General features: G+C 46.9%; 1 protein-coding gene across 14 annotated transcripts in view; it reads left to right on the top strand.

The window, feature by feature from the left end:
* The window catches only part of vps13b (vacuolar protein sorting 13 homolog B), a 336,932-nt gene that overhangs the window by 170,066 nt on the left and 152,061 nt on the right, over positions 1-14,805 (top strand). For 13 of the 14 annotated variants that reach the window (XR_012957588.1, XR_012957587.1, XR_012957586.1 and 10 more), the window contains 3 exons: positions 1,527-1,744; positions 7,557-7,760; positions 12,467-12,638. Coding sequence is in view for 11 of the 14 variants with exons in the window: in XM_076105383.1 (XP_075961498.1) it covers positions 1,527-1,744; positions 7,557-7,760; positions 12,467-12,638 (594 nt within the window). In the remaining 3 variants the exon portion in view is untranslated. Of the gene's footprint in view, positions 1-1,526; positions 1,745-6,219; positions 6,351-7,556; positions 7,761-12,466; positions 12,639-14,805 lie in introns of those variants that run through there. The other variant, XM_076105392.1, reaches the window with a different exon arrangement.

The following is a 14,805-nucleotide window of genomic DNA, read 5'->3' as shown; positions in this document are numbered from 1 at the left end:
TGACATCAGCATTGGGCAAACCGATTTTACAAAAACGGAGAGAAAAAAAAACCCAGTGACATCAGCAGCCTTGTCAATGTTGCCGTAAAAACTAACAACCCGTTTGCTTTTAGTAATTCATTCCTAGCCTTTGAAAAGCTCTTCATCTCTCACTTTCAAAGCCCACAGTGCATGGGAGATGTGCTCTTCACTGCCGTGCTCAGCGATCTACCAGGGTTGGCAAGTGAACAAGCTCGAGCTCTCCCGGTGTGGCACCCTGTCTCAGACCCACAGGTTCAGAATAGACACTCATTCTACAATGTGTTTTCGTGTGATCGTCTTCCTGCCTATTGGGTGTAGAGGGTTTGATACTCCTCAGTGCATCTTTAATGATGAGCTCTCTCATCCCATGTGCAGTCATTAGCTTTGATTTTAAAGGTGGATGAATGGAATTATGTAGATGTCATAGTGGTTTTGATGAGTATTGCTGACTTATCCTTCTGCTGTTTTAATCAATTGCACTTTTCCAAATCTAGTCTGCATTTTCTTGCATCTCTCTTTGGCCTTGGTTACACTTGTCTCTTCAATGCGACTTTAGTCATCCGATCGTGCCGCGACGCATTAACTGTCATTCTGCACACTCCGAGATCTGCTCTTTCCTCGCGTTGGGGTTCGATCGGCCAGGCCACCTGACTGAGGTGGGCTGGCTCCCATTGAGTTGGGATCTCAGCGAGGTGTGGACAGGTCTCCATCCCCCCCCCCCACCACCCCACCCTACCCCACACACGGGAGTAGAGTAGAGGGAAGAGAGGAGGCCTCCTGAGACCTGCGGTTTGTTCCAATACCCATACTACTATTTAGTTTGCCAGAAAGAGATGTATGTCCCGATACATAGTGTGTCAAACTGCATCCAGTCAGCATGCTTTTCTGGCTGTTCTGACCCACAATCCTCTGGATATAGCAGCAAGAGGGTCAAAGTTCAAGATGCAATGCTGTAATGAAAGGAGTATGTCCCAAATGAATGCATACTGCATGCAACAGTAAAAAGACAAAGCATGCGATTTGGAACACGTTTCCACTTTGTGAGTCAGATACTGCTGATGACAACCCAACGTTTCATATAAATGCTTTTAAATAACAAAACAAAAGGGGGCTTTTATTGTGAAGAATTTACAGGAAAGGATACGAGTTTATCCACCACTTTACAGCCACTTCTTTGACCACGATCACTATCCGATTAGGCAGGTCGCAAAGAAGAATCAAAAGTGCACATACATATTCGGACATGACTGACTTCTGATCTGGTTCAGCCGCTGAAAAGAAAAGTGTAATGAAGCCTTCCTCTCTATACCACAATGACTTGGCCTGCCCTCTTTGCGTTCCCCTCACATGACCTCTCTCTCTCTCCTTCCTCCCCTCTCCTCTCTCCATCTCTGCCAACGTCTCTGTGTTGCAAATTTGAATCCTCTTTCTCGTACTGCTTCATCCCTTGCCCCCACACCTGTTATTTGTCCCTCTTCTTACCGCTCCCTCACCTCTCCCACCAGGTGACGCCTTCCCGTGGTCGGTCAGCCTGAGTCAGTTCAGCGTGTACACGTTGCTGGGACAGCAGCAGAGCCTGAGCCTGCTGGAGCCCATGGGCTGTACCTCCACGCTGGCCGTCACATCCCACAAGCTGCAGAGCTGCTCCGAGGGGGGACACTCCTTCGTGGTCTGCCTCCACGTCGATCTGCAGCCCGTCCACGTCAAGTGCTCCAACCCTCAGGTCAGTGAGGCGGCGCCGGATCTCACCGAGTAGTTGTCAGATTTTGCATGTATATTTACACAAATCATCCCTGTGGTAAACTCTCCTGAAATACGAACACACACAAACCCTGGCAGGACGGTCCTGCCCCTGCATGATTCTCTCTCATATAGATTGACTCCAATAAACAAACTGCCTTATCTTCTTACATGGCATCAATTTCATGAGAATGGAAGCATAAACAAGAGAGTGTTGCCTTGTTTGCTTTGGTCCCATATTTCGAGGTCTGAGCAAAGGAGAGCGTGGGGGTTGCGAGACTCCTCATTGTTTTACTGTGCACTATATTTCAGCGAGAGCCTGATGGATATGGACGGATTAGAAACGGTTTGTCTCCCCGGTTAGGTCTCCATGTTGTTTTTCACTGCGCCGTTAACAGCGCCGTAATCACATATACATGTGCCATTATTACACATGTTTTGTTTTTCCGCAATTGAATTAGCTGTATTGAATTAGGTTCCTCTGTAAACACTTAATTGGGACGATCTTTTGAGTGGTTGCGCTGTTAAATGTCTCTGACCGCCGTGATGAGCCATGGTGATATTGGGGGGAATTGGTACCAGACAAACAAATGAAAGACATTAATCCGGTGGTGATGAAAACGTTCCTAGGGATGAGGAGAGCTGGTCGGTTTTAAGGGAAAAGTTTATTTTTCTTTCTTCCTCTCCGTTCTTCCTTTCAAATGGAGTGCCTGTGTCTGGCAAAGCTGGGGGGGCTTATTGCGATTATATGATGAGTCATTATTAGTTTCTGGGTCCAATGAAAACTTCTCTTCTCATTCTCTTTTCTCCTCTCCTCTCTCCTGTCCTCACTTATCTTCTCTCCTTTTCTGTCCCCTCCTCTCCTCTAATCTCCTCTCCTCTCTCCTGTCCTCACTTATCTCCTGTCCTCTCTCCCCTTTCCCTCCCGTCCTGTCCTCTCCTCTCTCCCCTTTCCCTCCTGTCCTGTCCTCTCCTCTCCTCTCTCCCCTTTCCCTCCTGTCCTGTCCTCTCCTCTCTCCGCTTTCCCTCCTGTCCTGTCCTCTCTCCCCTTTCCCCTCCTGTCCTGTCCTCTCCTCTCCTCTCTCCCCTTTCCCTCCTGTCCTGTCCTCTCCTCTCTCCCCTTTCCCTCCTGTCCTGTCCTCTCCTCTCTCCCCTTTCCCCCCTGTCCTGTCCTCTCCTCTCTCCCCTTTCCCTCCTGTCCTGTCCTCTCCTCTCTCCCCTTTCCCCCCTGTCCTGTCCTCTCCTCTCTCCCCTTTCCCTCCTGTCCTGTCCTCTCCTCTCTCCCCTTTCCCCCCTGTCCTGTCCTCTCCTCTCTCCCCTTTCCCTCCTGTCCTGTCTCCCCTTTCCCCCCTGTCCTGTCCTCTCCTCTCTCCCCTTTCCCTCCTGTCCTCTCTCCCCTTTCCCTCCTGTCTTCTCTCCCCTTTCCCTCCTGTCCTGTCCTCTCCTCTCTCCCCTTTCCCTCCCGTCCTGTCCTCTCCTCTCTCCCCTTTCCCTCCTGTCCTGTCCTCTCTCCCCTTTCCCTCCCGTCCTGTCTTCTCCTCTCTCCCCTTTCCCTCCCCTCCTGTCCTCTCCTCTCTCCCCTTTCCCTCCCGTCCTGTCCTCTCCTCTCTCCCCTTTCCCTCCCGTCCTGTCTTCTCCTCTCTCCCCTTTCCCTCCCCTCCTGTCCTCTCCTCTCTCCCCTTTCCCTCCCGTCCTGTCCTCTCCTCTCTCCCCTTTCCCTCCCGTCCTGTCCTCTCCTCTCTCCCCTTTCCCTCCCGTCCTGTCCTCTCCTCTCTCCCCTTTCCCTCCCGTCCTGTCTTCTCCTCTCTCCCCTTTCCCTCCCCTCCTGTCCTCTCCTCTCTCCCCTTTCCCTCCTGTCCTGTCCTCTCTCCCCTTTCCCTCCCGTCCTGTCTTCTCCTCTCTCCCCTTTCCCTCCCCTCCTGTCCTCTCCTCTCTCCCCTTTCCCTCCCGTCCTGTCCTCTCCTCTCTCCCCTTTCCCTCCCGTCCTGTCTTCTCCTCTCTCCCCTTTCCCTCCCCTCCTGTCCTCTCCTCTCTCCCCTTTCCCTCCCCTCCTGTCCTCTCCTCTCTCCCCTTTCCCTCCCGTCCTGTCCTCTCCTCTCTCCCCTTTCCCTCCTGTCCTCTCCTCTTATCTGACTTTACATTTCTGACTTGAGGGGGTTCATAATCTCATATTGTACCATTTGAAGTCATGCAGCAGCTCTTTAAGAACTATTGCCAGAGCGGCCCCACCCACTCCAGAACAACAAAAGAGACCCCACACTTGTTACTCCTCTTTCTAATTAGCATCTCCATGAGTGGGAGCGTTTACTATAGGTTGTCAGAGCGCTGGATAGTTGCTGCACGATAAGTACCACCATGACGGTGAGATGAGAACACTGAGATTGGTGTAGTGTGGGTGGTAGAGTTACATCTAGCATTTTGAAACATGAATATGTTAAAGTCAACTAATAAAACCAAAGAGCTTGGCCTCTAAACTTCCTCTGGCATCTACACTTCATTTTTGTGACATTAAATCAGATTTTCCATAACATGCAGTGGATTACTTCATGGCACAAACAAAGATATTTTTAGAAACTGGGGTGAAACAATCGAGACTTGGGGTGTTTTTTCTTTATTTTACATTTGTACAGGCAGCCACAGATGTCATGGTTTTAATGTTTAAGATCTTTGTCATCTGTGTGTCTATGAAAGTGACTGTACACATGAATAGGCCCGTTTCTGAATGGATTTCTCAGACGATATTAAGGGTGCACCAGCAGCAAAGACAGTGGGAAGTAAGGCAAGTGTCTTTGAAAGGGTTGAGGAAAACAGAGTATAAAGGGATAAGCATTATTAGAAGAGAGCGAGAGAAAAATGAACCAGGCACACACACACATAATGTATGCATGGAAATGAAGAGCGAACACAGGAGAATCAGCGTGTTTCCAACATCGCTTCTCTTTTCATGCACTAGTTTTGTTTTATTTAGCTTCTATAACATAACAAAGAAAACATCCACAATACACATTTAGGTGTTTATTTTACTACGTTGTCTATTTGTCTGTAGATTTCTCCTAAATTCACCAAAAGTTAGATAATGCCTCATTTGCATATTTAAACACATATTTCAGAAAACTTGTAATACAAAAAATGATTAATGTAAGTTATCAAATGGGGAACTTTCATGGTGATATCTAGTGGTTCATTTTTTACCATATTCACTTATAGTGTCTTGTATATCATTTTTCAATACATGTCTTTTTTAATTTTTAAAAGAGTAATCCAAAACCCCCCTCTGTAAAAACCTTTGACTCTAATATGTCAAGAATATGAAATAAACAATTTGAACCTGGTTTTATCCAAAGTTCAGATTTCTTCTCTGGAAATGTATGAAAATATGCTCATATTTGATCAGATAATGCCTCAATTGCATATTCAAACATAAAATTTCCCAAAACTTGTGATGCAAAAAATAATTGTCAGTAATCAACTGGGGAAGTTTCACCCGTCGTGTCTCCCATTAATGTGACTGTGAGCTTGCAGGGCTGTGCTCGCTGTGTATAGTGCGTGTCGGCTCCAATCTGAGTCAGTGTGTCTGTGTGAATGATTCATGTGGCTGTCAGAAGGATGGGGCTAGTAGCTGCACTTATACCTTATCAGGACCACCTTGAAATCAGCACACACACCACCACCACCAGCGTTTGCTTTGACCTTAGACACCGCACAGCATTTCAGTGAACACACACACAAACACACACACACACACACACACACGTCCGTACACATGTACCCTCTCAGCTACCACGCGTACTCAACGACATTTCCCTTACTGTGAAGTCTCTATAAACTCAGCGCTCAGATAAAGGAACACGGAACACTTACTGTCCGCATGCCGTCCCGTCTTTCATCTGTGTTGTTTTTATGAATGACTGCTGAAGCCTCTGTTCAGCCTCCAGTTTGCACCACTGCAGATGAACAGACCTCCCGGTCCGCAGGTGACGGGTCTTTGGAGAAACCCAGCCCTCCAAATGTTCTGCGCACTTCCCCGACTCATGAAATGTGGAGTGTGTATCGGGAGCTCATGTTAGTAAGTGTGTGCGTGTGTGTGTGTGTGTGTGTGTGTGTGTGGGGCCGAGCCTGACAGCAGTAGCTGAGATAAACCCACTGACCCTACTTTGCACAAATCTGGGATATCATGAGCAGGAAGTAGGTGTAGGACGGAGCAAATGGCAGAGGCAAGATAAGATATGAAGGATAGAGTGTGGTGAGAATAGACAAAATATGAGCGGGTGCATGAAAGGAATTAGTTGACGGATAAAATGAACTAAAAATCTCAAGGTGAAAGCAGACTGAGCCCCAGACTTGGCTAAAAACAGAGATCATGTCATGACCCTTCATCTCAGCCCCACTGTGCTCACTCCTTCCCCTCTCTCATCTCTCGGCATTCTTCGCTTCCTCCACATCTGCTGCTGAGTGCAGTAGGCCTTGTTGTGCTTGGTAGGACTTCCAGAAACCCCAGACTCTCCGGGACGAGAGTGTGGAGCAGCACCTCTCCTGACGGCGGTGCAGTCGGGGCCGGGTATGGCAGGCAGCTGTTGGCCCCTCTGCACCCTGGACGGTCGCCGGATCGGCGTAAGCGGCTCTTCCTGGACATGTTTGAAAATGGCCCAGCTGCAATGTATTGTGCTGCTTTTCATTTTGATTTATGCTTATTTATGGAGGGCCTCCCTGCAATGTGCGCGCTAACATGCGTGCGCAGGCCGAAATGTGTTTGGAGTAGAGAGAGAGCTATTTTCTGTGTGCGATCATGTGTCCGTGCACCTTTTTTACTTTTGAGGACTCAGTTGGCCGCAGAAGCGAAGCGTTCAAAATCCAGAAATTAGCTCACTGTGAAAGAGCGTCGCTTTTCTTCTCCCCCCCACCCCCCCTCTCCTCTCTAAAGAACACGGAGTGAACGCATGAATAACCGAAAGCATCACATTCCCCTGCCTTCCCCTCATGTTTTCCACTCTTGTTTTTGGCTTTGTTGTTGTTTAAAGCCCAGGCCCTCTATTCATGTGAACACATGATAAATAGTTGAGAACACTTGACGCCGAGCCTTCGGTTTTTCCTAACCGTGGTGAGTTTTTTCAGGGGGGGGTGGGGGGGGGATTGATGACACAACTCAACTTTCCTCTATGGGTGTTTCTTTGGGAGTTTTTGTTGTTATGGATAACAAATTTTCACTGTGGAGTACGTGCGTGAGCACGCTCTTGCCTCGCAAATGATCACCCGTCGATTAAAGACACAAAGACAGGTTTTCATGTGATTGTGAAATAAGGATGGACGACAAGCACAAAGTCTAAAAGACAGTGAAAGAAATGGGAATGGATATAGTGGTCCGTTTTTGGCTAATATTTCCCCCTTCGCTCTCAACTTTAACTAGGTTTAGTGTCACATAACTACAAAGCTGCCAAGCCAAATCATGGTAATGTCCTCAGAAGTAAGAAGTACATGAGAACTCCCCAGTGCAGCTGCTTGAGTCAGACCTTGGCAAAGACACATTTGAATCTGGTTTCAAATATTAAGGCTTCTTGTGGTGAGTTAGGTCTATCTTTTAAGGCACTCAGTTGGCGCAGCAGACTTCATGTATTGAAGTGTTTTCAGCTGTTGGTCAACATCTGTGTGTGTGTAGGGAGAAAGAGCTTGAAAGAAATGGATCGATCAACGCCGCGCTATAGTTTTTTCCATACATTGGATCACGTCTCATCCCAACCACTGTGAAGTACGAAATCTAGCATTGCAACTTAAAGTCCTCTGCTTCTGTCTCTCTCCAGGTTCAGCTGTTGTACGAGCTCCTGCTCAGCTGGAGCTCCACGTGGGCTCGTCTCCAGAGGCACCGCATCCTGCGTCAGACCTCCAGCATCCCAGAACCCCCTGCCGGTGCCGCTCCGTCGTCCCCAGTGCGCAGCAGTGCCGGCACCGCGCTGCCGGACACCAGCACCTGCAGCCCGTCTGCAGATTTTGGCTCCCCCACCGAGGTTTGTTCACTTTGGTCGGTTAAGTGTTTTTATGAGTGATTCGTGGATCTGCACATCTAGGTTGCGTTTTTTCCTCACATGGACTCTTCTTCTTCTTAGAAATAAAGCTCAGACTTTTACTTCATTAATATTTAAATATTTACTTATCTTACTGCTGCTCCCTCGACCATATTTCACACTACAACACAGTATCGGCCAGTTTTGAACTTCTATCATCATTCATTCTATGTTTTTCCTTTAAATCAGGGTTTCTGGGTAATCCGTCCTGTCCATTCTCTTCAACGGCATATCTCATGGACACCTTGAGTGAATTTCTTCAGATTTTGCACAAATGTCCATTTCATTCATTCATTCATTCATGCAAGTGGACATTTGTGCAACATTTGGGTCACTGTGATCTGTTGGCCATAACTCATGAATTCATATGCTTACTATGACAATTTCACACAAACGTCCAACAGGGTAAAATGAGGAAGTGATGGTATTTGGGACAGACATGGATGTGAGCTGCACCGTGTCTGGTTGGGGTGGTGACTTATTGTTTTGAGAAGTTGACTCAGCACTAACGCATGCAATGTGTCTGAAAAGAATTCTGTTTTGTTTGGGAAGGATTTTCAAAGCTGGAAAAATCTCATCAGTGCTTGTGTTTGGGACAGAACAGATACTCCAGATAGGCTGTGAGCTCTGTTTGATTCATGTAAGCTGGGGGCTTGATTGAGTATAAACCTAGCCTCTTAATTTAGGGAAAACAGTCACCTGTATTTACATTTTTCACTCAGATAAAATATCAAAACCGGAGCGTGAAGGATGAAGCGTAGCAGTGCGTGCAGGCATGAGCAAAGCCCATGGAGAGCTTCAGAGCTTCTCGGGGGCAACGGCAAATGTTGAGTGTTTTCCTTTTTGTCCCTAGGTGATGCTTATCCTTGGCTTTGACAGTGTGGCAGCAGTTTTTTTTCTACTTTTTCTCCTGTCTATTACAGTAGCAGCAGCAGTGTCTAGCTGGGGGTCCAGGGCCTTGGGGGCCTCAGCCACCGGGGCCTTGCGTAATATGGATGTGTACATTCGTGTGGAGTAGTAAAAATGACGGTGTTGATGAGTGTTTGTGTTGTTAAGCACTGGCACCTAGCCCAGGGATTTAATGCTGTGTGACCACCAGGGGCCTCGCATTGCTGACAGGCCCCTGGTGGTCACAGCATACCGCCCTGGGAGCCAATAAAGTGTCTGTGTGAGAACACACACACGGGGGGGGAAACCAAAGTGTTTCAAACGTCGACGTGCATCTGTGTCTGCGTTTGTTTCCGCGTGTGTTCTTGCATCACAAGTGGCAGCGGTTCGGTTCGGCGGGGGGGGTGATGGTATAGCAAGGCCACCGAGGACCCCCCGACAGCCCACTTGTCACTGTTTACCTAAGTACAAACACTGGTAGAAGTGTTTAGTCCTCTGGGAGGCTGGGTGATTGAGCAAGAATGTAGGAGCTGTTTTGATAAGTCTCAGCAGTAGTGGCTGCCCCCCCCCCCCCCCCCCCCCCCCCAGCTATTGAGTCCACACAATATTCTGTGACATGTATATATGATACACCGTAGTCCACTGGTTGCTTTATCCTGCCTCTCTCGTTCTATCTTCATCACTAAACCCTCCTAGCTTTTCTCCATCCTCCCACCTGTCCCTAAACCATCCTTCTCTTTCCACTCGTCCCCCATAATCTGCCCCCTTCCCTCCGTCTTTCCTCGACACCTCCCAGCCTGCTGTTGTCTTCCAATGTTTGGGTCTCTCTGATGAGCAAAGACAAACTCTGCAAAGAAAATAAACCCCGGGATCCTCGGCCCGTTTATGCCGCAGGGGCCCAGGAATTAAACTGTATACTTTACAGCTTGGCTTGTGGAGGTGTGGGAAAATAGCTCTCTCTTAGAATGTGTGTGTGTGTGTTTGGGGGCCCGATCTGGCAGTTCAGGAACGTCGGGCGGAGCCCACCTCTACCAACGCCACACCGCCACATGTGATCTTCAAGGCCTCACTTTCATCAGAGGAGGAGGAGAGAATTTCCTGTCACTCATGAAAACATGAACTTTGGCTTTTTGGAAGTTATTAGTGATGTTTTCCTTTTACAGTTGATTTTTGCGATGACTTTTCTTTGTCATTGACACTGAAATCCATGTGATCTTAAAAATGCACTTTTACAGTTGTAGGAGCTCTTTAAGAAAGCAGTCTTTTTTTTCAGGTATTCATTAAATTCTCTTTAAATTCTTAGTTTGTTTTTCTACAAAAGTAGGCAGATTTTCTTTCTCTCATTTGAAGCCGTTCACAATTAACAATATACTTCCATTTAAAGCACAAAGATCGTTTTGAAAACGTTTGCGTGAGTTTCAAAGCGACAGCAGCGGTTCTGGCTGGCGAGCAGCAGCAGCCGGGTGTCCGATGCTCCAGTGTAACCACGCTACAGTACACAGTGGTCTGAGCTTCCCACAGCGCCAGCGGCTGGCTCCTGTTTCCACACATGACATTACAGAGTCTAATCCTACCGACCGGCCAGAACTGTAAACTAAACAATCCAAACCACACACACACACACACACACACACACACACACACACACACACACACACACACACACACACACAGGCCTGTGTTTTGACTCCAGCTCGACAATAATCAGTCCCCAAATGGCAGTTGACACTAGAATATCTCTCATTGAGACTGACTGAACACCATTACTACTTGGCTCATATTACTCTCTGCCAGTCACTGTTATTACACACACTCACACACGCACACACACCTTGGCTGTTTGGTTCCATGGAAACACATAATGACACTGCTTGACACTTGACTGGAGTAAATGCTAGCTCTGGGGGAATTACGTGATTACGTTTTTTGTGGTATTTTTGCCCATGTGGACAGTATTTCATTTCATCGTTTTGAGTTTTATGGAGCTTAAAGTCATGTTATATAGTGTACTGTATATTTGATCTACTATAGGACTGTATATCCCATGCCTGCAGAGCTTTCGGTGTCCTCCAGCCTTGCCAAGTTCCTGCCTGTGTTTCTGGTTCATTCCTGTGTTTATTTTTCTTTTATCTGATAGATTTAAAATCTTTAATTCTAAAATAGATAATGCTTCCCACGGAGCACATGCTTCTCATCCGTTTCTGGCAGTCCCCACACACAGTTTCGTTGAATCTATTTTTGAATCAGTATAATCCTTCATTTATTTATATCATTGTCATGCGTTGTTATTGAGCTCTGCTGTCAGCCACCCCTCAACTGCACGATGAAATTAGATTTGCAATTTAGCATGCCCCCCCCCCCCCCCCCCCCTCACCTCCCAGAAATGCTCAGCAGGGACATAGTTTCCTCATCTGGACCCTCTTTAAGACGCTGTAATCAGCCCAGCAGCTGTGGGGTTTCTAATTGAGATGGTTGATAATCTCCCCGCCGACCACAGCCAGCCTCGACAACCATGACACAATCTGTCATTACCACGCCGCGATGGGGGGAAAGGCCTGTGGAAAGAGTGAAGCCCTTGAGACGAGAGCTCACAGAAGTCAGCCTCCTCCGCCGCATCCTGCTTGCCTCCCCCCCACCCCCACCCCCTTCACTTCCCATTCTCTCACAAGCTGCAAGACGTGTGTGTCCTGGCGCACTTGAGTGAAAGCAGGCCACGTGGGTGCTGGTGGCTTAGTTTTGGGGTTAACACCAGTGACAGCTCCACACAATGGCCCCCCCCCCCCCACCACCACCACCACGTCGCTCAGCTCACCAGACACTGATGTCATCTACACTCCAAAAGGCAGGAAAGCTGAAGCCGGCGGTTGCTTTGTCGCGGCTACTTACACGGCGACGGCACTTTGAAACACATGCACGTTCACACGAGCACATGGTAGGACACCAACACAAGCAGATAGACAAACACTGACAGTCAGACACAAACTTCAGAAAGTTAAGGTCAATTCGTGTATATAGTCTTTCATAATATGTCATTTCTTGTTTTGTTCCGTTTGACTGTGAACTGACGATCCAGTCCTAGTAACTCAAATGTGAGTTGGCTTTGACGTTGACGAGACATCTCTCTGCCCTTCAGTTAGTTCGATTTGAAATGTCACGTTCTTCATGCTCACGTGGTAGTTAGGACAGGCGATACGGCCAAGATCATCTGTCACGATATTGGTCGTTTTATATCTCAATACCGGTATATAATCAGTCGTGAGCTGTCCAGCACCCCTGGCCCAGACCTCGCTGCTTCCCGGTGCAACTGTCACACAGGGCGATGTCCCCCGAGTGTCCGAACCTTCACGATATAGCATGTCTTCTGCTATACATTTAAATTGAACAAAAGAATAATAATGTAAACTCCTGTGTGAATTATATACTTGACAAATAGAAAGTATTCTCATTTTACCAAGAACATTCGTGCAAAATGAACAGTAAAAAATGTATAACTATTTCCAACTATACACTTACTATGTTTACATGCATGCACACAAATACAGAGTTATCAGATTAACATAATAGTCACTGGTTAATATTGGTGACTAGTTTGAGTCAGTATGTGCTTGTTGATATCTCGATAAATGATTTGATCAATTCCACCTAAAGATGATAAATCATCATATTGAATTATTGCCCAGCCCTATTGGTAGTGCCAAGTGTGGCCTCAAATCATGTCTTGTCACTAGCCCTGATTGAACAGGTCCTGTTTGACTCCCTAGGGAGACTCTGTGCCTGCTGGAGACGACGGCCCGTTCGCCGACACAGTCACTCTGGAGCAGAAAACCAGCAGCATCGGAGGCACCAGCGGGAAGGTCAGCCTGTGGATGCAGTGGATGTTGCCCAAGGTCACAGTCAAACTGTTTGCTCTCGAGCCAGCTGCCAAAAAGACAGGTACAGTAGCCTACTTAACCTCCACATGATACTTGCTCTCTTTAAATACAATCAATCTCAGATATTTAGTAGCAGTTAGTTGTTAATACATAGCTATTCTAAACCAGATGGCAACCTCTGGTTGTGAAAAGTGAAGCCAATGCTGTTGTACTTTAAACCTGCATTCTCTCTAATGTCCACCAGGGGGCGACTCCTCTGGGTGTATAGAAGTCTATGAGAAAATGACTCTACTTCTCTCTTGATTTATTACCTCAGTAAACATTGTAAACATGAGTTTATGGTCTCAATCTCTAGTTTCAAGTCTTCTTCAATACAGCATGATGTTCATTTAGTAAATGATGGTCCATTTAGAGTCAAACAGACCATAAAGCAGAGTATGCTTTAGGGCGGGGCTACTGTGATTGACAGGTCGCTATCAGAGCCGTATAACGGCGTCTCTACCACGGCATCACTCCAACTATGGTCACTTCCTTTCACTGGTTGCAAAAAAAGCAAGATGACGACCTCGAGGCTTGAAAACCGTAGTTGACAAACCAATGGGTAACGTTCCAACGGCTACGTCCACTTCTTATATACAGTCTATGTTCTAAACACATAAGAAGTGCTTTATGTTCATGGTAGCAGCAACAAAAGTATGGAACCATTGACAAAGAATTATGAGCAGTGACTTCCTGAATTAACAATGTTAATTGTTAATAAATCTGTGTAATAAGACAAAAGAAAAAAGACTCGGGTCGGGTTTTTTATTACAAATGTGTCCGTGTGAACAAGTGCAGGAAGCTGCTCAGAGTTCTTACAGTCCTGCTGCATCGACACTTAAAGCCACCACCCCCCCGCCCCTTTTATCGTTCACATGTTGTGCACTCGGAAGGGAAAAGCAGCTGGAGGAGAAAGAGGGATTGGAGGGGAAAAGACAAATAAATAAATGGATGATGAATCCCAAGTGAACCGCCTCTTGTCCCCTTTAGATTAACTGCGGCGATGAAAGGCTAGATTTACCTTTAATTGGTGGCTGTAATATTTAGCATCTGCCAAGCAGATCGGCCGGCTTAAGGTCTTTGAATGGTGGAAAGGGAATGTTTCGGAGGACCTCACAGAGATGGTTTGACTTAGAGACATCCTAAATAGGCATTGCTTTCGGATTTGGGCTTAATGTGCGCCATCTGAGTTGCGAGATGAACTTCCGGCTGGATCCTCTGCGCGCAACACATTAGGCATGTTATTAAAAACAAGAGTCGTGTGCAGGCGATACATTAGATGCCTAATATCACACGGACATTCTCGGAGATAAGCAAGCCACAGATATGACTGCAGACAATCTGCTATGATGTAATGTGTTTTTCAACTGCAAAAGGAAATAAGATTCTCGTCTCTCCAGAGAAATGGAAAAAAACAGCCAGTCCAAGACACATCGGTTCTAGGCTCTCATGATATGCCATTATGTGTTGGAAGATTAGAGGTAGAAATTCAAGCATGAGTCTCCATAAGGCTCCGCTAAAGGCACAAATCAGTCTTCTTCTTTTAAGATGAACCATCTAAGACTAAGGATTTCCAGTGCTCTTACAAGCTGGGTTTAAAAAAAACTCATACATCAATATCAACACCACGTTTGGAGACCATAAGTTTCTGAGTATCTCACAGCTCGGGAGAGTTCTTTCCACACAAGTTATCCACAATGCCTTGTGTTTCAATTTTAATAAGCCGTTGGGAACCTCTGCGTTTTTTCTCAGAACCACCGCAAGGCAACAGTACAACAACAGCCATAGTTTCACATGCATGAAGTCCATTTTCCCCAAGCCAGCCTGTGATTGTGGGACTTTCTCTTGTGGAAACAATGAGAGGGACGCAGCAACAGTTAAGCTGAAGGGCTCGGCGCAGTACAAAGTGAATCAGTCCGCCTGTGAGGCTTACTCACGTCGCCTGAAGTGGGCGGGTTTGTTTGCACACAAGGTGCACTGGGGCACGCACGCATGTACATTTTAATAACTGTACACATACACACACACACACACACACACACAGAAGAGTCTACATGAACATCTGGATCAGGACCAAAGGCTGGACCTGTACAGGGTTAGATACAGTGTACGTCTTTGCCCACTGGAATGATTTTCACACACACAGTTGGAGCTTCCTCGAGTTCCGAGTTCAGCTGCATCTGCCAAGC

This window comes from Anarhichas minor, unplaced genomic scaffold (genome assembly GCF_050575085.1).
Source record: "Anarhichas minor isolate MPS153535 unplaced genomic scaffold, ASM5057508v1 ptg000032l, whole genome shotgun sequence".
Classification (NCBI taxonomy): Eukaryota; Metazoa; Chordata; class Actinopteri; order Perciformes; family Anarhichadidae; genus Anarhichas; species Anarhichas minor.
This window is presented reverse-complemented; position numbering and strand designations above follow the sequence as displayed.